Here is a 20,023-nt window from a genome sequence, read left to right as displayed (position 1 = left end):
TGAAATTTAACTACCTCCGTTGTAAAACTACATCCTATTCATTGACTAACCGTAACGCCTCCGCTCCAAGCTACTTGAAATAGTTGGACCTCCGCTAAAGAAGGGGTGTAGACGTCCACCAACTATAGCTACAGCCCAGATCCAGGTGCTAACAGTTTCGACTTACAACTCGTCATGATCAGCGGTTTGTTTCTCAGTCTCGACCTCAGCCTCGGCCTCGGTGACGACGACCCCTTCTGGGAGCTTGCTCTTAGAACCTTCGCCCAAACGAATAGCGTCAACCCAGGACTCAAGACGGGCCAGACTGTAGTCCGCTTTTTCCGATGGGTCGTACCTCCGCCACCAGCCTCTGCGTCCGTTCAACGCGATGATCTCCACTGACTTGCTATCCTCAGAAAGACCGAGCCCAGCCCGCAGAGTTGCGGCCCCGCTGTTAATAGCTGGGACACTGTAGAACGGGAAGAGGTGGGCCTGGCGCACCGCATGCTTATGTACAATCTCAGATAAACTGACAACGGCCTCCTTCGCGGAGCTGGGAATGTCGGCGTCAGCTTCGGTGGATTCTGGAAGAAGAGCCAAAATACAAGTGCCGGATTTGGGTGTTAGACAGGCAGACTCCAGCGCTTCCACAGTAGGAAGGGAAGCAATAGGGGGTGCCTGGATGGGAACTTGTGCGGGCTTCGATTCCTGCGCATTGTCGGGGACAACTTTGGGGTCAGGAGACTCAGTTGGCTTCAAGTTCTCTGCTTCATCATCTAGAACCGTTGTAGATTTAGAACGTGCGGACGATGACTTAGATGGCTTTGAGGACTTGGACTTGGAACTTGTGGCAGAGGGAGCAGCGTTGGGGGCCGCGACTTGGCTGAGGAACTCCACCATTGGCTTCTTTTTGAGCTCGCCATCATACGCAATATGTTCCTGCTCGCCTCCGGGGAGGAGGACGAGTTTGGGGAATTCCTCAATACCAAATCTCTCTACAGCATCGGACTCCTTGCTACGAATTTGGGCAACCTTGATTGATCCAAGGAAGTCAATCGCAAGGGCTCGGATGAGAGCGCTCGTGGTGCCTTTCTCGGTGAAAAGAATAGCCTTCGGGGATTCTTCGTTTTCAGAGAGCCACTTGTCCAGATCCTTGTCCGTAACCCTCTTCACATGGTTTGGGATGCGGTCCACTACCGCATCCACTATAGCTTTGGCGGTCCTCTGGCCCTGGTAATCTTCCACCCTTGGTGCGCCAGGTTTCTTGGAAGGTGTCACGATCTTGAGGGTCGGGAAGCCCTGTATACCCAACCGGCCACACAGGGGTTTATTTTCGTCATCATCACAGTTGACGGCGGCAACGTTGGCCAAACCGTTCAAGTTCTTGGCTGCTTTCTCGTAGGCAGGCTTCAGGTTCTGGCAGTGGCCACACCAGGGAGCGTAGAATCTGGTGTAAAGGGACACATATTAGGAATTGGCGATAATGGTAGGAGGGAGAATAGGGCGCTTACTCTACGATCTGTAAGATGGTTAACACTATTGTTAGCATTGATAGTCAGTAACAGTTCACCTTACCGATGCATGATTGGACTTGGCAATCAGCCGATCATAAGACTTTTGATCCACCTGCAGCACAGGCGACTTTTTAGTGTACAACCCATCAGCGTTGACTGGGAGGGCTGTAAGAAGTGACGCGACAAGAAGTAGTGCAGAGCTTGGCTGCCACATCTTGAATTTAAAAGCGAGAGCCTTCCTTTGGGATTAACTTTTTTTTTTTTTTTTGTTTTTGTTTGATTGAAGGATATACTATGACTGGTGTTTATAGTAAGCAATAGGTGAAAAACACCCCAGTAAGAGAGGAAACAGTATTTATGGTTAGTCAGACGTTGAAAGAAGAAGCAATGAAGCAATGTGTCCTAAAGACGCGCTCTTGGCATGTGACGGGGGAAGCTTCCGCTCCGCCCCATAAATACAGTTACTTAATGATTTAATACAAAAGTGTGACGTGGGGGTGCAGTCAGTCAACCCCCATGCCCTCTCAGAAACCCTTCGCCTTTCATGGGAACTTGAGAAGTTGCTTAGGACCGCTTCGCCTATACTTTGAAAATGAAATTTAATTTTATCAATGCTTACTAACTCTCTTCTGCGTTCGTGAAAAGAAGCTATATAGACCACCCCCACGTTCACAATGGCAGTGGGCATGGTTGACACAACAGCAACTACTCAGGGCCGTGAGGCTCTGGGAATGTCCATGTTGCCACGAGAGATTTTCTGGATGATCTTGAACTATCTCAGTCCTAGAGACATCGTCCGTTGCCGCCGTGTTTCCCAATCTTGGAGTCAGAGCTTCGGAAACCCCGCAAATCTTATCCCACTCGTTAGGACGTTCTTTCCTTTGGCGAAAGAGGTTAGGGAGCTTCATGGTAAAGATCTTGAATGCATGCTGGAGACTACAGAAGACGATATCTATTGGTGTAGGCTCTTCGATCAGCTTGCCTCTAGGTATGATCATCTTAGCCAAGGGAAACCCAAATCTATCCAGAAGCACAAACTTTGTGATGACTTCGGCATATCTGGGGAAAGAGAATGGTTCCACGTGCAACCATGGGATAATCATGCTAGTCACCTCATGCAGCGCGTTGATTGCCCGTTCCCAGAGTCGTTTTGGTCGTATGAGGATGGTCTGATAGTTTATCCGAGCGCAGATCACTCATGCCTTGTGCTCTTGGACCTAGACAGTGACAGGAAATTTATGGTTCCTTTCATTATCACAGGCAAAGTGATTCGCAGAACTCGACTACAGAAAAGAGTTCTTGTTGTGGAGTGGGCGGAACCCAAGGCCTTCCATTGGTTAAATGACAGTGACGGAGTGCATCGCCACTTTGCTTCATCATTTGACGTGACAGAGGCTGCTAGTGGATGGAACATCAAGTTTCGAAATGAGTGGAAGATCATGTTTCTTGGTCACCCACTCAGTGAGAGGGATCGCTTCTATTCCACTCACAGCGAGACTCATTATGCCATCTATATTTGGCAGCCCAATCGCAGTTTGTACACTGCAGATGACGATGCTCCGATCGAGTCGCTATCTATCTGGGATATCTCAAAACCATCAGACTATCGGCCTTCCTTGGACCCAACCGGACGTCTGCGAGAAGCTGGCCAAGACAATGGTCCGTCTATTATTACGCGTTTTGGTTTCAGGGAACTAGGGTTCTACTCTGTCAGGCAGCGGGGGTTCCCGGGCGTGCAATGCTTAAACATTAGTGAGGACAGCCAATCTATAGATATCGTCGAAAACTTGTGTACAGGGCCAGTCGATCGCCTGGTTGCGCCGACCGATTGGACATCACAGGTGCAAATTACTAGCATTCCAATCTCCGGCGAGGGGCCTTGCTGGAGGCGGTTCGACGCTCAAGTGCTTCCTCCCTACCGTGGAAACAATAGTCTACAAACAAAACCTCTTACCTTTGCCATCTGCGATGAGCCATGGTATGCTGTCGTCTCTGAGGCATATGATGAGAAGGCCAAGGTTAGATTCTGCCTCCATTTGTCACCTACCACGTGGCCGTTTGATTTGAAAATGTTTCTGAGCATCCGAACTCCATCGTCAAGTAAAACATTGAAGCATGAGGAGGTTTTCGAGCTCATAGGGAAAGGAAGGATTTGCGGAAATGAAAGGCACTTGGTTGGTGAGAATGCAAACCGCGAACTTGTCATCTATAGATTTGATAAGTAAGAAAGAAAGAAATAAAAAATAGGAAAAAGTCTATATTTGAAACGGGTGACCATGTTACGTATCTGTTGTAGACATCGAGTCGAATGATTATCGTTGGGGGTTCAAGTACCCAGTCTACTACCGAACATCTATCATGAAAATAGAGAAGGAAAAGCACTAGCAGTTCAACGGTGAGTCTTTAAGTATATATTTGTTAAAGCAAGAATGCCTCATGGTCTCTAAGGAAAGAATATACCTCCTACTGTGACCATTATGTAGGACTGGCTCACTATCTGGGGGGATACCATATTTTTGAACATTTCCTTCCTGCACCATATCAGCTGAAAGAAGTGAGCAAAGATACATGTTTCTGGAGATAACGTCGCGGGCCAAATGGAAAGTTTAGAAGATGACAATACCATGTAGGCCGAGGACTACCACAGCTTCCTGAACGATGAACAAAGAATTCGGTGGTTGCCTTCAGCTCATACACCACACTGGGCCCCTGCATTACACCAGGTGCAATCTTTGTACAGTGGGAGGAATCATAGAGCATGGATAGCCCGGATTGGCATTTGGCTTGGTGCTGAATCCAGACTTTGACTATATGTGTGCTTTGGTCCCTTGTGTACGACCCATGACCTACTGGAAGTAACATAAAATGCAAATATCTGACATCTAACTAGTTCTGCCGGATCTACTTTTTAACCGCGCAAACCACCGTCTCACTACCGTCTTGGACTTTGACTTCGCACACATAGGAGCCCCGTTCCTGAGTTCCTCTTCTCATTTTGAGACCTAGATGGCCTCCTTCCCGGAAGTGTAGAACCTCTGGGTCCTCTTCGTGAATATATGCTGGATGGATTTCCAGAGCGTCACCACAAAAGAATTGATGCTAAATGAAAATTGGCACGAGCATGGGATGCCGCTTCGAGGCCAAGCCCTCTACTATCCCTAACGCAGGCGATGTTGCGGACATATCGTGGTTCTCACAGGATTTATGTCAAGCCTCTTAGTTTATGGATCAGTTCTTGGAGAAAAAGACGCTGAAGATGCTGGCGAAGCTCAGGGATGGCAATGCAAGGAATCTGGAGATGTATTTGAAGCGGTGGAGGTTTAAGTGAAGTATCTATTCAGCTATGTCAATCTCGTATTGTAGATAGTTGACACTTTGATTGCTTGTATATGATTAACAATTTGATGCTCTTCAATAATAACAGAATGCCTTCTTAGTATCTATTCAAAACTTAGCAAGCATCAGATGCTGTAAGATTCCATGTAAATCCTCCGAGGTTTGACTAACGCATCTGCAACAGACATTCTTGTTCAAGAGAAAGTCTGAAGGTACTGCATAGTAAATTAAATACTGTCTACATGAAGGCATTTATCATACTAGATTCTGCTAAAGCACCGAGGAACTATATTCTTCTTGGGGAGATAATCTTGGCTAATCTTGATTTGGAGTGTAGTGTATATCCATACTCAATGAAGAGTCAAATATCTGCAATTTAATATGGCGCAAGTCATATTTTCCTTCATAATAAGAACCGAATACAACGGTATTGATATGCATCATCGATCATACCTCAACTGGGGGAGCTCACGCACCTTGTAATAAGAAGATAGGGGGCAGAAGTCACTCCTCGTAGTGAAACTTACAGCCAACACACGCCCTGATCCCACACCCCGGGCAGCAAAGAATGTAGATGGGCATCCACCGGTGGCACATTTCACATTCCGATGATCCAAATTCCTTGTTCCAATAACCCAGATGACGACAATGCTCTGGGTTCACCCGGACAGTTGCTGCAGGCTCTGCTCCGGGAAACTCTAGCCGGAGAGTCTCTAGCCAGCCGCAGAAGGACTCCATCACAAGACCTCTGAGCTCGGTGTGAACATCTTCTTCCGTATATCGACCGCTAGGATGATTTAGTTTCTCCCTGAAGTGTGGGATTAAAGGATCGAAGAGTGAACGTGAGCTTGGTGAGGATCCATTGGTGGGCATGGCTTGTGAGGTCGCGTTGTCGCCATTAGAGCAGACTTCTCCTTCGTCGCTAAAACTATGAAAAGTTTCATTTTTCTCTGAATCTGACTCCTCTCCAGAGATAACCCCTGTTTCATCCACCTGGTCAACTGGTTCTCCAATGCTCGCCATGTCAAGCAGATCTTCACCGTCAGAGAAAGGGGCCTGTCGTGCGCTTTCGTATTCGGCCTGGGTTTGTTGCGTCGAGGTAATTGAGAAGGTGGGACCGTCCTCTTCCTTCTCTCCCTCTTGGTCGTTTCCTCCATATCCATCGCGTCCACCACATTTTTCGTAACCTTTTTTTCCTGAATATCCCCCATCTTCATAGTATTCTTCATACCCTTCGTCTTCTTCCTGCTCTTCATACTCCTCTCCACCCTCGTATCCCTCGTATTCTCCCTCGCCTTCGTACTCTTCACCTTCCTCACACTGTTCATTTTCTTCGTTACAAACTTCTTCCTCAGACTCAGAACGTGCGTTGGTGCCAGCCATACTGCCCTCCTCAGCGTAACCCTCCTGTTTGTCTTCTTCATCAAACACCACGCCTCTCTCCGTCTGGTCCTCATCACGCATTACATTGGCACGCATAGCCTCCCTCGTTCTATCCTGTCTCATCATTTCCTCAGTCTCCGGATCATATGTCCAAGTATAACTCGAAATATCCGGGTCCCCTTCATACGCCTCCCACTGCTCGCACTCCCGCCTCAGTTGCTCTCCATACTCGCGCTCCCTTTCACATCGCCTGATCTCCTCCTGCGATTCCGGAGAATAAGGATCCATATGGACGCTATTTGCATAACTAAACATATACCGTCCGCTCATACTCCGTAGGGCAGACAAATCAGGACTCGAAGCCGCCCATCCCCAAGAAGAGGAAGTGTCCTGTTTAGAGAGGCTGATGGCCTCTTCTCTAAGACTACGTCTGCTCCGCAGTTCTGCGTCGTGCTTTCCCCGACGGCTACTATCGCGGAGGATTTCGACGGCTTGTTGAATCTTCAAATACATGATCCGGTCAGCGTAAATTGAGTCAAGTAACTGAAGGGTAGGGTGATATATGAGAGGAACATGTGAAAGGAACAGAGCGTTGTGATTGCACTGTACCTTCTGGAACTCGAGGTAACCATCATCCGCACCTGTCTTGTCGGGGTGGTACTTTAGAGCAAGTCTTTTGTAGGCACTGTTGATGTCCTTCAAGTCTGCATTGGGAGTTATGCCCAGAATCTCGTAGCAGTTCATCGTAGTTCTTCTGATTGTGGAGGTCATGGAGGGTGATATCTCTTGGTATATGTTGGGCTTTGGGGTTGAGGTACTTTTCTAGCCTGCGAGAACCGTTGTTCGAGGTAGGCAGAATGAGATATTGAGAGATGTATGTGAATTTCAGGAAGGGGAAATGAAGGCCTTGCTTGAGAGGAAAGCTCTATTTAATGGTAGAGTATATTCACCAACTCTATTCGAGTAGACTGGAAAAGATGAATGGAAAGTCTGCGGCTTAGTTATAGTGAAGCAAAAGAGTCACTGTTTGCATGTAAGACAAGTAGTGCACTTTCCGTTTGATTCACATCGTTTGTTGTCACGGTTGTTGCCAGTCTCAGACCTGGGGATATCATGTGCCCAGTCCCAGAAAAGCACCGTCTTGTACAAGAAACGGTGAATTCAATGAAACTGCAATATCAGAGGCGGTAAAATGATAATAGGCAGCGAACGAAGGGGGCGGAAAAATTAGAAACAAAAGTAATGAGAAAAAAGTTACAATACTTGGCCAGGAGGGAAACAAGACAAAAGAAAGATGGATAGACTGATTTACAGGCTGATAAAAATCTAGCTAGGTATTTAAGAGTAAGTCTACACACATGTCGACTCCTTCCCACTGAAGCATCATGAAAGCTTCTACATGTCAGCACTGGCGGTGGCACCAGTGATAATTTCAACCAGTTCACCGGTAATGGCGGCTTGACGCTGACGGTTGTACAGAATCTGGAACCTGCAGGACATTAGATTTTGGATCCCAGTTTATGTATTGAGTAATACTCACTTGTTGATCATCTCACCAGCGTTCTTCGAGGCGTTCTGTAAAATAAATGGTTGGTTAGTCTAGGTCAAGGAGCACTTCAACTGTTCAGGTGATACTTGCCTCCATTGCATTACGACGAGCCTATAGATCGACGAGTTAGTAATGATTCGAATATCCACACTATATCGGTAATCAACTTACAGAAATCTCACAAGCGTGGCCTTCAGCCATAGCCCAGAACAGGCTGTTGGCAAGAGCATATTCACGGAGGTTGGCAAGAGCCTGGTCGTCAATCTCGAAGGAGGAGATGTTGGCTTTGGAAGAAAATTCAGCATACTAGACTTCTATATGAGCGAGAAGACGGTTAAAAAACACTAACCGGACTTGGTGATGGCCTCCTCGGAGTAAGCCTCAACAGTGGCGGGCTCGTAGCTCTGGGCGTTGATCCACTTGTTGTAGATGATCTTAACGCTGGCGTAGTCGGCGGGCAGCAGAGCAATCTGGTCGGCAACGGCCTGGGCATCAGCGAAGGTGGGAATGTCCTTGCAGACGTTGGCGAAGCTCAGGACGAGAGCGTTGGGGTTGGTTCTGGAGAGCTGAGCCTTGGCCTTCTCACCAAGAACCACGATGTCGGCGTCGGTGTGTCCCTGGAGGATACGGCGGGTAGCCTTGCTCAGACCGGAGTGGATACCACCGCAAAGACCCTTGTCGGAGCTGGCGACGACGAGCAAAGTCTTCTTGTCTTCGAGGGGCTTGGTCTCGGCCTTCTCGAAAACGGTGTTGGAGGTCTCACCGTAAGTGCGAGACTCATCCATGGCCTTCTGAGCGCGGGTAAGACGGGTAGAAGCAATGACCTTCATGGTGTTGGTGATCTTTTCAATGTTCTTAATGGACTTAAGACGGCCCTCGATCTCACGCAGAGTCGCGAAGTTGGCGGCATTGGGAGGAGCAGTGCTTCACAAAGGAATTAGTAACTGGCTACCGTATTGAACGCAATCATCCTAGAATCCCAAGGTTTTCTCTTTTCTTCGCGGATGATTGGAGGTCTATTTTGGAAGGTGCCCAGGTGGGTGTGAAGAGGTCCGGAAGAGAACTCACCGGGTGACAACAGCACTACCGGCCCTGACGGCCGGGCGAACAGCACGAGAGAACATTATGACGTCGGACCGTGAGGTCAAGATATAATGACCAGCGATGGAAAGCTGCAGAGGGAAGAGCCGCGAGGGTGGGTAGTGAGACCTCTGCTTTAGCGGGAAGAGAAGACGTTGACTTGGACTCCTGTTTCTGTTCGTCCGACAGCCGGCAGAACGGGAACAAAGCCGCACTATGCCTGAACGGGAAGGTTGTCGGGGAGACCTGAAAAGCCAGATGCGCAGTACGCACAAACCTTTAACCCGAAAATCCCGGCATTCCTCCTCAGGCATGCAGGCATCGACACTCAGCCAGCCTCGGAGCAGGTTGTGTCAATGACGCTGTGTTTTGGGTTGGTCGCCTCAGGCAGTCGCCTGCCTCGCAACCAGACTGGCTGGCGGTCCGGAGAAACGTGAGAGATCGCCTCAGGCCCCAAAAGACGGCCTCGTTTTCCATTGCATTCCTTTCTTTCCTCTCTTTTTCCTCTCAGCTTGTCAGCCCTTTCCCTTTCTTGTCTCACTCTTCTCATTATTGCCACCTCTTCCCCCTCTTCAGTCAATGTATTTACTCTTCTCCTGACATCTGCTCTCCTCTCAACCTTTCCATTGGCCAGATTCTCTCTGACTTCATCCTTCTGTCAAGCACCAGTCTTACTCTTCCGACTGGGCAAGTCCGTTCCGGTTTACAGGTTTCCCTGTCGAACTCACCTGTACGCTCCGTTCTTTAACAAACGCTTGCCCATTCACTCGTATCCAAGCATCATGAGCTCCTCAGAGGACGATACCCCACTTGTGAAAGCAAACGGCCGATCTACTGGTGAGTTCTCCTACATCCTTCGGGTCTAGCGACAGCCGGTTTGCGGTTTTCGCATCACCAGAAATCCTCTCGCCCTTGAATGCGATCTGAGATTCGCTCCTATTGAACTTGGATATATGTCATGGATAGGTTTTTCTTACATATAATCTCATCTAGTTACCCCTAACGTGACCATGGGCGATGCGACAGAGACAAACGGCGATGTCAAACCTGGCATCTCAAACCGTTTCGGACCCGTACAGAAGGACGATGATGTTCAGATGGCGGATGCGGAAGCTCAGGACAACGGCGCCCTCAGCAAAAGAAAAGCGCGAACCAGTGTTGGTCAAAGAAAATCCTACGCGGAACCAGAGAGCAGTGAAGAGGATGATCAGCCCTTGGTACGCCAGAACCAGCCCGCGCCATTCCCTACGTTAAACCCCTTCCTTTGCGGCGCTGTCAGTGTTAGTTTCAGCAGCTGACTATTCGACAGAGCAAGCGCCGTCGCACTTCTGTGAAGCATGAAGATCCGGAAACGGATGAAGATGTACCTTTAGCGCTTAACGGGAGAAAGCTGCCAAAGGCTGCAGAGACTTCAATTGTCGAAGAGTCCGACTCGGATGTTCCCATCGAAAGGAAACTTGCTTCTCAGAAGAAGAGAATTCAACAGAAGGCAGAAAAAGACGCCCAAGCTAGTCGCAAACAAGCGTCCGCGAAGGCGGCAGCGACCAAAAAGCTGACCAACGGCATCAAAAAGGAGCCAGTCGATGATAAAAAGCTTGTGAAGAGAGCGTCTACAGCAAAGGTAAAGACAGAACCGAAGTCTGCGCAGTCTACCCCCGCAAAGAAAGGGAGTGCGAAAGCTACGCCAGTGAAAAAGGAAGCGAGCGAAGAGGCCGAGGAAGGCGAGGAAGAAGAGTATAGGTGGTGGGAAGATCCTACGAAGGGTGATGGAACGATAAAGTGGACTACCCTCGAACACAACGGCGTCGTCTTCCCCCCACCGTACGAACCCCTACCAAAGGATGTCAAATTAAAATATGATGGTGTTCCAGTCAATCTTCACCCTGATGCGGAAGAGGTGGCAGGCTTCTTTGGAAGCATGTTGAATGCGACTCAGCATGTTGAAAACCCTACTTTCCAGAAGAATTTCTTCATGGATTTCAAAGATATTCTTAAAAAGACAGGCGGCGCAACAGACTCCAAGGGTAACAAGGTCGATATCAAGGACTTCTCCAAGTGCGACTTCCAGCCAATCTTCGCATACTATGACATGAAGCGTCAAGAGAAGAAGAACCTACCCCCAGCTGAGAAGAAGCGCCTGAAGGCTGAAAAAGATGCCGAAGAAGCCCCGTATATGTACTGCATGTGGGACGGCCGAAAGCAGAAGGTCGGAAACTTCCGTGTTGAACCCCCTTCTCTTTTCCGTGGCCGTGGTGAGCACCCCAAGACGGGACGTGTTAAGTCTAGGGTTCAGCCTGAGCAGATCACCATCAACATCGGAAAGGACGCTCCTGTACCTCCACCGCCGGAGGGCCACCGTTGGAAAGAAGTCAAGCACGATCAAGAGGGCACGTGGCTTGCTATGTGGCAAGAGAACATCAATGGCAATTACAAATATGTGATGCTTGCCGCGAACTCCGATGTTAAGGGCCAGAGCGATTACAAGAAGTTCGAAAAGGCTCGCGAACTGAAACATCACATTGATAAAATTCGCAAGGACTACAAGAAGAATATGAAGAACGAGTTGATGGTGGAGAGACAGAAAGCCACGGCTGTCTACTTGATAGATCAGTTTGCCCTTCGTGCTGGTAATGAAAAGGGTGAAGACGAAGCGGAAACAGTTGGCTGTTGCTCCTTGAAGTACGAGAACGTCACTCTCAAGCCACCAAACAAGGTTATCTTCGACTTCTTGGGTAAGGACAGTATCCGATTCTATGACGAAGTCGAGGTCGATACCCAGGTCTTCAAAAACCTGAAGATCTTCAAGAAAAGCCCTAAGAAAGAAGGCGATGAGATCTTTGATCGGTTAACGGTAGGTTACCCTGCCTGCGTTTGTCTTTTTAAAATGCCCGCTGACATCCAAATTATGTAGACATCTGCGCTCAACAAGCACCTTTCGAACTATATGCAGGGCTTGACGGCGAAAGTTTTCCGTACCTACAACGCTTCACACACAATGAGTACCCTGCTCAGGGAGATGAAAGCGACCGGTACCATTGCAGAGAAGGTCAAGGCGTACAACGATGCCAACCGTCAAGTAGCTATTCTCTGTAACCACAAGCGAACTGTGACTGCATCTCACGCTAATCAAATGGAGAAGATGGGTGAGAGGGTAAGCATCACATACACGATCTAGATCTTAGCCTCCGAGAGTGCTGACGATTTCCACTTCCACTGCGCAGATAAAAGGTCTCCGTTACCAAAGGTGGCGCCTCAAGCAGCAGATGCTTGATCTAGAGCCTAGTCTTAAGAAAAAGAAGGGGGCTAAATTCTTCGAAATGGATGAGGATATTGACATGGAGTGGATCAAGGAGCACCAGGCTTTCTTACTCGAAGAACAACGCCAAAAGATTCAGAAGAAGTTCGACAAGGATAACGAGAAGCTTGCGGCTGAAGGGGAGAAGGAAATGAAGGCCAAAGAACTGGAAAATCGGCTGGAAGTGGTCAAAGACATGGAAAAGAAGTTCAACAAAGAGAACAAGACAGGAAAAGTGGAAGCTGAAGGCAAAGGCCCCACAGTCGACAAGCTTGAGAACGCCATCCAGAAACTTGAACAGCGTATTGAGACCATGGAATTGCAGGCTCAGGACAAGGAAGACAACAAAGAAGTGGCCCTCGGAACGTCCAAAATTGTAAGTTTCCCCTGCCCCGGGCTCGCCTCGATAGGCTGTCTAACACCGTGCAGAACTATATCGACCCTCGTCTCACGGTCGTTTTCAGCAAGAAGTTCAACGTCCCAATCGAGAAATTCTTCTCCAAGTCGTTGCGTGAGAAGTTCGAGTGGGCTATCAAGTCCGTTGAGGAGGATTGGGAGTTCTAGATTTTGCATTCCCAAGCAGAACTCACGAAAGTGCGAATTTGAAGTTTCTACACGGCTTTGCATCTCGTTATCTCCGTACCCTTTATATTTTTAGTTGGTTCTATTCCCTTCTCGGCCACCCTTGTGGCTGATAGAAGGGCTGTGATATATGTCGCATATTATGGTTTCGATATTGCCTTTTATCTTTCTGAGGTTAATTTCCAAAGCAAATGCGCTTTTTTGGGATACGCTTGCAAAGGCCACATACATCTGTGCTATACTTGCTTCTATCATTGCTTCGCTCTGTTGTATGTACAGCATCTCTTCAGACTCGTCAACAAGAGAAGAACTAAGAGAGAGAGAGAGAAGAACGGGAATAGAAAAGAGGAAGCATTACCATATACCAAGCAATACACAGGTCTGCAGACCTGAAGACTCATCAAGATGGATAGAGCTTAGCAGCGACTTATGCAAAATACAATATTGTACATTGTCATCCCGTGCACTCCACTAAGCCACTACTAAAAACCAGAACACTGCAGAGCTCCTGGGATTAAGCAGCCTAAGCAGAAAGTGGACTAAATATGGGCTTAGTAGATTTCTTAACCCTGAATTCCGATGAGTACCCAAAGGCATGGTGACCACCAATATGCCTTTTGCTCCGGGAAAAAAGTCTCCAAGCCTGTTAAGTAGTTATCTTATCACAGTTTTCAACACTTTTATCTCCATTCACTTCCTGTGTGAACCAATCAATCTACTAACTAGTACATCCGTGTTTGAGTAGTTCATGGATTCCCTAAGGATGTTGACCTAATATTAGACCTCTTCTGTTGTTGGTTGATCTCCCATAGCAACACAACAGTCGACCATTCACTGCTTCGCTCTGCTACTTTACATCCACTGTTACGTTGCTTGAGCTACTACGGCTCTTCTTCCCTACACATGGTATGCGCATCTGCGTCAGTGTCCCATTACCTGGTGTCTCCCTCACTTTCGAGGCCAGGAATCCTAGGAAGCAGGCCGCCATTCTCACTTAACACTTGTACCAGAGTTCCAAATGCTGACGACCATGGAGTCACATCCCATGAAGTGCGATCTGGATGAGGGTCGCCTGAACGCCAAGTGTCGCGACCGAAAGTTTACCACGTTCCTGGACTTGAAGTTTGATTATCACACCGAGTTCGTAACCCGTCTACGCGAACATGCCCAGGTGACCAAGTACAGCTGGGGTGAACTTCAAACCTTCGAATCCAAGAGACGCTCCTGTGCTGAGAGATTCGTGGAAAAGTACGGCATGACATACTGGGGCGCGGAAACCCGCAAGATGTACCTGCTGCCAGATGCTTTCGACGAACCTGAATCTCTCTGTACCTACCCCGAGCGGAAAGATGAGTAAGTCGGGCTGCTGGAAACCCTCTTGTCAAGGTTCGTTATTTAGTTATGCTTACTGTTTATTAATCCACAGAATCATTCGCACGGTTGCTCTCTTGCTTGAAAGAAAGGCAAATAGTGCTATGAGGAACAAAGACAAACAGAACGCGATCGAGGTCAGTAATGAGCTATCTCCTACTGTCCACATAGTAGCTCACAAGACATTGCGGGATTATGAAATAGCTCGCCACACCCACTCGACGTACTTCTGCTTCTGTGCCACCGCTCTGGGGAAATTCACCCTACGCTACATCAACTTCAAGCCCGGAGCTTTTCAGATCTGCCGCGAACCAGACAAATGATGGGGACGACAAACTCAAGAGAAGGACATCCGACAGACATAAGGCGTCGACCAATTGGGGCATGGACGCCTCAGAATCCACTAGCCCAAAGCCTGGGATCTCAGCGCCGAGTGGTATACGCCCATTTAGCTCCATTTGGGGTGATTGCAAGGAGAACAATGGCAACAGTCTTCCCGAGCCAACAAGCCTGAAAACGGATTGGACCAGTGCTAACCATAAGACAAGCGCAACTGATGACATGGTGAGTAATCTAGAGGGAAACTACCCGAATGATACCAAGTTCTTGGTGGAGGCTTCGAACCAGGAAGGAATGGCTCCTGTCTGGGTGTCGTTTCAGAATTTCCCGTCCGCATCTTCGTTCTTGGAGCATATGGCTGCTCAATGTAGAGTCGATGAGTGGAGTCCGTCTCAACAGATTCTGGCGGAAAACTCGAACTGGCAGACTGGGCAACCGGTCCTTGCAGCTTCCGTCAGGTTTGAATGGTCAGGATTTGAAATTCGTGTCCGGCAGGGGGTCGATCACGACCTGACTATTGTTTTCCAAGAACTACAGAAGGCTTGGAAGGCTAAGGAACTCAATCTGGATGGTGGCTCAGTTCAGCAGTTCAGGGTTAAAGTGATGCTCCACGTTCGTTGATCTGTTATTGGCTTTTTGTTCGTTGGTTGAGGATTGATACGCGGGAAGTTGCAGTAAATTTGGCCATTCTTGGAGGAGGACACGAGATTGAAGAAATGGAAACAACAAAAGAGAGGGTATTGGGCACACGACAATGTTTCCGCATACATAGGCAGTTCAATGGAAGAAGACACTAGCGCAAGAACTACAGAAGGCTTGGTAGCTGCTCAGTATACGGTCGCTGCACGAACCATGGGCAGATCATCCTTTGGCCCATGGAACGAGATGCAAATCCCGACTGGGGTAATTATTGGGCCGGAGAATAATTAAGTCGTAATAAACTGACGTCAAGGTTTGCCCTTTGGTTCATTCCCACACAGATTACAGCGTAAGGCCGGAGTGAGTACTGAGTACTGAGTACTAAAGAAACTAAGAACTCACTCACGGGGATTCAATTGTCTTTACTATCAGTATTGGTCATTTCTATGGATCGAGCCGATTTCGAGGGAAGCGCCTTTCCCCCCCCACTCCTTTAACAGAGAGCTATTAAGAACCACCATTTGGAATTCTGAATCAATGTACCCGATTCCCCTTCAACCTTCGATTGAAGAGACCAATAGTTGTCGTAGTCGGTTTTCCTTCCATCCCGAGAGATTGGGTGAGACATTTCCCCCGAATTCTTCCCTTCTTTTTTTTTTTTTTTTTTTTTCTTTTTTCTTTCGTCCCTCGGGGGCATAATAGTAGAACATAATATATACCTATGGAGTGCATTATCTCCCATACCCCATAAACACCTCCACTGATCCCGGTCACTCTGGATAATATAGGAAATAAGCCGTCGATCCAATTTCACTCCCTGCGATGATCATACTCAATGGGGAGCCTTTTCTCTCGCTGTCGTTGAGCGAAGTTTTTTATTTTTTTTTTTTTATTTTTTTTAGAGTGTTCTGATATCAAGGAAGGGTTGATCATCATTGGTATTTGTGACGGTTGAACCCAAAAACTCTTATTTTTTTGGCTTTTGACTTTCTTCTATCCGTCCACTTAACTTTCCTCTTTTCCCTTTTTTTTTTCCTTTCCCCTTCCTCCCTTTGTCCGCTCCCCTCTCGTTTCTCACCTCCTCTCTTTACCCACTTAGACGCGGGACTATGATCGGACGGCGTCCCTGAAGAACGGAAGATGTCCCACAACGCGCGACTTGGCAGGGGAAGGAATGATGAATCACCTTTGTTTTGCCCCCCATCTTGGAGCGCTCTAAATTTGCAATCCCGAGAAAAGTCCCAACCCACCCGGCTGGCGAAATTTCTAGACGCAGACTAACGGAATTTGCTCGGTGTGGAGGATTGGAAACCTGGGATAGACCCTCCTCGTTTGCCTTGGTCTACGGAGTAGTATCCTCAGCCGCAACGCGAGTGATCATAAGTATAGATTATAGTGGGTGATTCGGCTATTCTCGCATATCAAACGTGGGGGGGGACTCATGTTAGGATGAGCTGCAAACCATCGTAAGTGTTTTACGTTTCATCCAGGACTGGATGGGGACGATTACATGATATCAGCAATTGAGTTTTTGCCGGTAGAGGGAAATGGTCGTGTAGACAACACTCGGGAATGGGGTTCAATTAAAGCAAAGCACGAGCGATATACTAGAGAGAATAAAAATACGCTTATGGAAACTGGCAAAAAAAAAAAAAAAATCCAACGGTGTCCATTGGGTGGGAGGGGAAAAAAATAACGGGGAAGAAGAGGATTCGTGAGTAGTAAGTAGTTTACTAGTCATGAGTAGTAGTAGTTTTAACAGTCACAGGACGAGCAGGTGATACGCCCCAATTCATCAAAGCGTCGTTAGTTCCAAATTGGTCGTTGCCCCAAAACCACTTTTGTCTCCTGCTCATCTCCTGCTGCTTCCCTTCAACTTCTCTCTTTTCTTTTCTTTATTTCTTTTATTGTCTGTGCTTCTCTCCGTCTGGCTCTTTCTTTCCCGCCCTTCTTTAATTTTAAATAGTGAAGGTAGAACTCTCTTCTTTGTTCTCCATATATTTTACGTTTATAACCCACTATATTATTCCTCGGCGCCTCTTATCTCTCCGTCTCAGGCTTCCCCTCATCGCACTTTCTCTCCCGTCACACTTCTGCCATTTATTCCCCTCCCCCTTTTCGCTGGCTCCCCGCATTCTTTGTTGGCTTAAAGCTTGCGTGTGGGGTTTGAGAACCGGCAATAACTGCTCAGAACAAAAAAAGCAGCAAACTGAATCACATTACCACGTTCGCGCGCCCTGATACAGTCCCCTCTCACATACCGCCATGGCGAGTGATCAGAGCAAAAAGCCAGCCGTGCTGATTGTTGGAGGACTCGGTATGTACAAGCGACAGATAATTCTGCGGCTCGTGGTGATGCAAGGGGGGTACATGAGCTAACCCAAACGTCTTGCGTTTCGCAGGATTCATCGGTCGTCATTTGGCACTTTACATACATGAAAATAACCTGGCCTCGGAAGTGAGACTTGTCGACAAAGTCCTTCCTCAGCTGGCTTGGTTAGCCCCTGAATTCCAGGAGGCTTGCTCCAAAGATAAGTTCGTTCAAGCGGACGCTAGCCGGGAACGTGAGTGAGCTCAACTTCTCGACTTCTGCACAGGCGATGATGTTCTATACTAACTCTCCCCGCGTTACCATCTAGAGCACTTCCCGCGTGTTTTCGATCGGGCCAACGGCGAACAATTTGACTACGTAATCAACTGTGGAGGCGAGACAAGGCACTCACAACCGGACGATGTATATGAGCTTCGCAATTACAACCTCACTGTGGCCTTAGCTCGTGAGGTGGCCCGCCGAGGAATCCGTTCTTATGTCGAATGCTCCACCGCTCACGTTTACAAGTCTGGATCATCACCACGGAAGGAGGATGACAAGCTCCAGCCATGGCATAAGCTGGCAAAGTGGAAGATGAAGGCTAGTGACGAAATTAGCAAAATCCCTGGCCTCAACTACTGCTTGCTGCGCCTACCACATGTTTACGGAGAATATTGCTCGGGCTTTTTCGCTATGGGAGTGTGCCTCGCGCGAGTACATCTTGAAATGGAAAAGGATCTAGAGCTTCTTTACACCGGAGACATCAAGATGAACACCCTTTACGTGAAAGATGCAGCCAGTGCCCTATGGAAGTCTGCCGAGTGGAGGGCAACCGCTCCGACGGATGGCTCGGCTCCCATTGCCTTCAACGTGGTCGACCACGGTAACACTCGTCAGCAGGATATTGCCGATGCGCTCTCTACCATATTTGGTCTCAAGTGCTCATTCCTAGGATCTCTGGTCTCGCAGCTTGCCAAGCTCAACCTCGACGATGTGATAGACGACATGAACGAGGAATGTCTGCAGGTCTGGGCTGAGTTGATGGAACAGAAAAAGATTGAGCGGCCAGGTCCGATCAGCCCGTTCCTCGAGAGGGATGTATTCAAGGACCAAGATATGTGGCTTGATGGCACGCTTTTTGAGAAGACAACCGGCTGGAAACCCACCCGGGAACGCTTCGACGCAGACGGCGTACGGGATATGGTGGAGAGCTACAAACGGATGGGCTGGTGGCCATAGGGCCTATCGTACACCGTGAAACCCTGACCATCCATTTTTTTTCAACACCTCCTCGCTTTGATCAAACTTGGCCCAAAGTCACAAAAGTATGATGGCATTCAATAATGACGACCCATTCACGACCGCTGCCGTACCTTCGCCTGCATTGACGACGGATATCTGCATTGGCAAAACCCACTCTATCTGAAATTTCGAGCGCATAGACCACCTCTCGCCCTTGTTAATCACCCACCTTGAGCCGCCAAATGTTGTCCTGTACTATGTATGGTCACCGCTCTACCTGTAATCTATAATATCCTTTCTCTGGTTCAATCAGGATCTGTTCTTGAGCGCCGGTATGTTCAGCTGGTTTTCTGATTCGCTTGTGTTAATGTGAACTATCCCATTTTTCTGATCATGGACATCCAGCACCTTTAGACTCCCACACCGCTTGCATGTGAATGACTTGAGCTTTGCCTTTCGCAGCTCATATTTTATTATTCTGGATTGGAGATACATGTTGCCAACAAGATATTGAATCACTCTTCTAGACTACTTTTTTTCCCCATATTTTACTACCTTCTTCGCAATCTATACTCTACCGTACCGATAATATGGGTTGGATTAGTCTTAAAAATAGAGCTCTCCACAGCCCCCTCTGTTGAGCATTCAACTAGTGTTATGGCTAGGGGATGCGGTCGTTTCAAGTTTATTTTCCTCGACCTATACAAAAATAGCGATTCCTCTGTGAAATGCTGTATGACCCAAGGCAATGTGGCCCCGTTCATCTAGTAATTCCCCGAAGGGTGAGAAAATTAGTGGGTATCGTTCTATCTAAACATAGACACTCTAGATTAAACTCGAACGTCGGCCGAGACTTTCCTTCCCGATCACCGAGTCTTCTACAACCCCAGCTGACACTCGTATTCTCAGAAATGGTATATTAAATATATTAATTATATGTATAAAGTGAACTACTAATAGTCTAGAGTATTGTAGCTGTATTTCAAATCCATTAGGATTATATCAGTAATAAATTTACGGTTTATGGTTACTGTACAGTATGTATTAGTAATCAGCTAGGTGATGATCAGTATAGATAGATAGATAGACAGATAGATTAATGCTATACAAGTTCGAGTCTCGACCAGTCTATCAGATAATACGGATTTGTCTGTATCGGTCTTCAGTAGAAACACTAGGCGCATCCAGTCACTGCTTTAGTATGCCAATTTACCACATATATTCTGGTACATATCCTATTATCATCGAGAAGTATTTTCTGCTCCGAACCCCATTCTGACATTCATGGGAATATCCTGCCTCGAGGTACTCAATGTCGGCACTTTTATTGAGTGTGTGTGTGTCTTACGAAGCCCGTCCGTAGCCATAGGATATGAGCGAGAATGGATATCAGTGATCTTGGC

The 20,023-nt window shown here is 47.7% G+C and overlaps 7 protein-coding genes across 7 annotated transcripts; 4 read left to right on the top strand and 3 right to left on the bottom strand.

Moving 5' to 3' along the window:
• Positions 1-5: 5 nt before the first annotated feature.
• Positions 6-1,890, bottom strand: BDV38DRAFT_254709 (putative disulfide isomerase). The gene is made up of 3 exons (XM_032055351.1): positions 1,555-1,890; positions 1,491-1,498; positions 6-1,426 (listed from the first exon to the last, which is right to left on the bottom strand). Exons 1-3 carry the CDS (start codon positions 1,705-1,707, stop codon positions 163-165), a joined length of 1,425 nt encoding a protein of 474 aa, XP_031910638.1. The 5' UTR covers positions 1,708-1,890; the 3' UTR covers positions 6-162.
• A 109-nt stretch (positions 1,891-1,999) lies between these two features.
• On the top strand, positions 2,000-3,876 carry BDV38DRAFT_157740 (F-box protein). Its single transcript, XM_032051732.1, has one exon. It carries the CDS (start codon positions 2,168-2,170, stop codon positions 3,716-3,718), a length of 1,551 nt encoding a protein of 516 aa, XP_031910637.1. The 5' UTR covers positions 2,000-2,167; the 3' UTR covers positions 3,719-3,876.
• A 1,457-nt stretch (positions 3,877-5,333) lies between these two features.
• BDV38DRAFT_285690 (DnaJ domain protein) lies at positions 5,334-6,956 on the bottom strand (the record flags this gene model as incomplete). Its single annotated transcript, XM_032060538.1, has 1 exon — positions 5,334-6,956. The coding sequence occupies one exon, from the start codon at positions 6,954-6,956 to the stop codon at positions 5,334-5,336; it is 1,623 nt and encodes a 540-aa protein (XP_031910636.1).
• Positions 6,957-7,607: 651 nt separating this feature from the next.
• On the bottom strand, positions 7,608-8,885 carry BDV38DRAFT_273436 (F1F0 ATP synthase subunit gamma; the record flags this gene model as incomplete). The annotated part of the gene is made up of 6 exons (XM_032057681.1): positions 7,608-7,701; positions 7,753-7,787; positions 7,852-7,872; positions 7,933-8,045; positions 8,111-8,685; positions 8,830-8,885. The coding sequence occupies 6 exons, from the start codon at positions 8,883-8,885 to the stop codon at positions 7,608-7,610; spliced, it is 894 nt and encodes a 297-aa protein (XP_031910635.1).
• A 504-nt stretch (positions 8,886-9,389) lies between these two features.
• On the top strand, positions 9,390-13,190 carry BDV38DRAFT_157853 (DNA topoisomerase 1). The gene is made up of 7 exons (XM_032051733.1): positions 9,390-9,678; positions 9,835-10,058; positions 10,151-11,692; positions 11,753-11,992; positions 12,063-12,512; positions 12,566-12,987; positions 13,046-13,190. The coding sequence occupies exons 1-6, from the start codon at positions 9,624-9,626 to the stop codon at positions 12,698-12,700; spliced, it is 2,646 nt and encodes an 881-aa protein (XP_031910634.1). The 5' UTR covers positions 9,390-9,623; the 3' UTR covers positions 12,701-12,987; positions 13,046-13,190.
• Positions 13,191-14,193: 1,003 nt separating this feature from the next.
• Positions 14,194-15,049, top strand: BDV38DRAFT_273434 (uncharacterized protein; the record flags this gene model as incomplete). The annotated part of the gene is made up of 2 exons (XM_032057680.1): positions 14,194-14,226; positions 14,294-15,049. 2 exons carry the CDS (start codon positions 14,194-14,196, stop codon positions 15,047-15,049), a joined length of 789 nt encoding a protein of 262 aa, XP_031910633.1.
• Positions 15,050-16,932: 1,883 nt separating this feature from the next.
• BDV38DRAFT_157702 (NAD-dependent epimerase/dehydratase family protein) lies at positions 16,933-18,749 on the top strand. Its single transcript, XM_032051731.1, has 4 exons — positions 16,933-17,038; positions 17,270-17,384; positions 17,470-17,631; positions 17,707-18,749. Exons 2-4 carry the CDS (start codon positions 17,333-17,335, stop codon positions 18,615-18,617), a joined length of 1,125 nt encoding a protein of 374 aa, XP_031910632.1. The 5' UTR covers positions 16,933-17,038; positions 17,270-17,332; the 3' UTR covers positions 18,618-18,749.
• The last annotated feature ends 1,274 nt before the right edge of the window (positions 18,750-20,023 follow it).

The sequence above is a fragment of the Aspergillus pseudotamarii genome (genome assembly GCF_009193445.1).
Source record: "Aspergillus pseudotamarii strain CBS 117625 unplaced genomic scaffold BDV38scaffold_52, whole genome shotgun sequence".
Taxonomy (NCBI): domain Eukaryota; kingdom Fungi; phylum Ascomycota; class Eurotiomycetes; order Eurotiales; family Aspergillaceae; genus Aspergillus; species Aspergillus pseudotamarii.
Note: the sequence above shows the minus strand (reverse complement) of the source record. Positions and strands in the feature narration are given on the sequence as shown.

Excerpts from the sequence above, each read along its gene's own strand:
- BDV38DRAFT_157702 (XM_032051731.1), top strand. The coding sequence starts at position 17,333 with ATGGCGAGTGATCAGAGCAAAAAGCCAGCCGTGCTGATTGTTGGAGGA. Across the intron at positions 17,385-17,469 it reads GCTGATTGTTGGAGGACTCG|GATTCATCGGTCGTCATTTG; the intron begins GTATGTACAAGC and ends TGCGTTTCGCAG. Across the intron at positions 17,632-17,706 it reads AGCGGACGCTAGCCGGGAAC|AGCACTTCCCGCGTGTTTTC; the intron begins GTGAGTGAGCTC and ends GTTACCATCTAG.
- BDV38DRAFT_157853 (XM_032051733.1), top strand. The coding sequence starts at position 9,624 with ATGAGCTCCTCAGAGGACGATACCCCACTTGTGAAAGCAAACGGCCGA. Across the intron at positions 9,679-9,834 it reads AGCAAACGGCCGATCTACTG|TTACCCCTAACGTGACCATG; the intron begins GTGAGTTCTCCT and ends AATCTCATCTAG. Across the intron at positions 11,993-12,062 it reads TGGAGAAGATGGGTGAGAGG|ATAAAAGGTCTCCGTTACCA; the intron begins GTAAGCATCACA and ends TCCACTGCGCAG.
- BDV38DRAFT_157740 (XM_032051732.1), top strand. The coding sequence starts at position 2,168 with ATGGCAGTGGGCATGGTTGACACAACAGCAACTACTCAGGGCCGTGAG.
- BDV38DRAFT_254709 (XM_032055351.1), bottom strand. The coding sequence starts at position 1,707 with ATGTGGCAGCCAAGCTCTGCACTACTTCTTGTCGCGTCACTTCTTACA.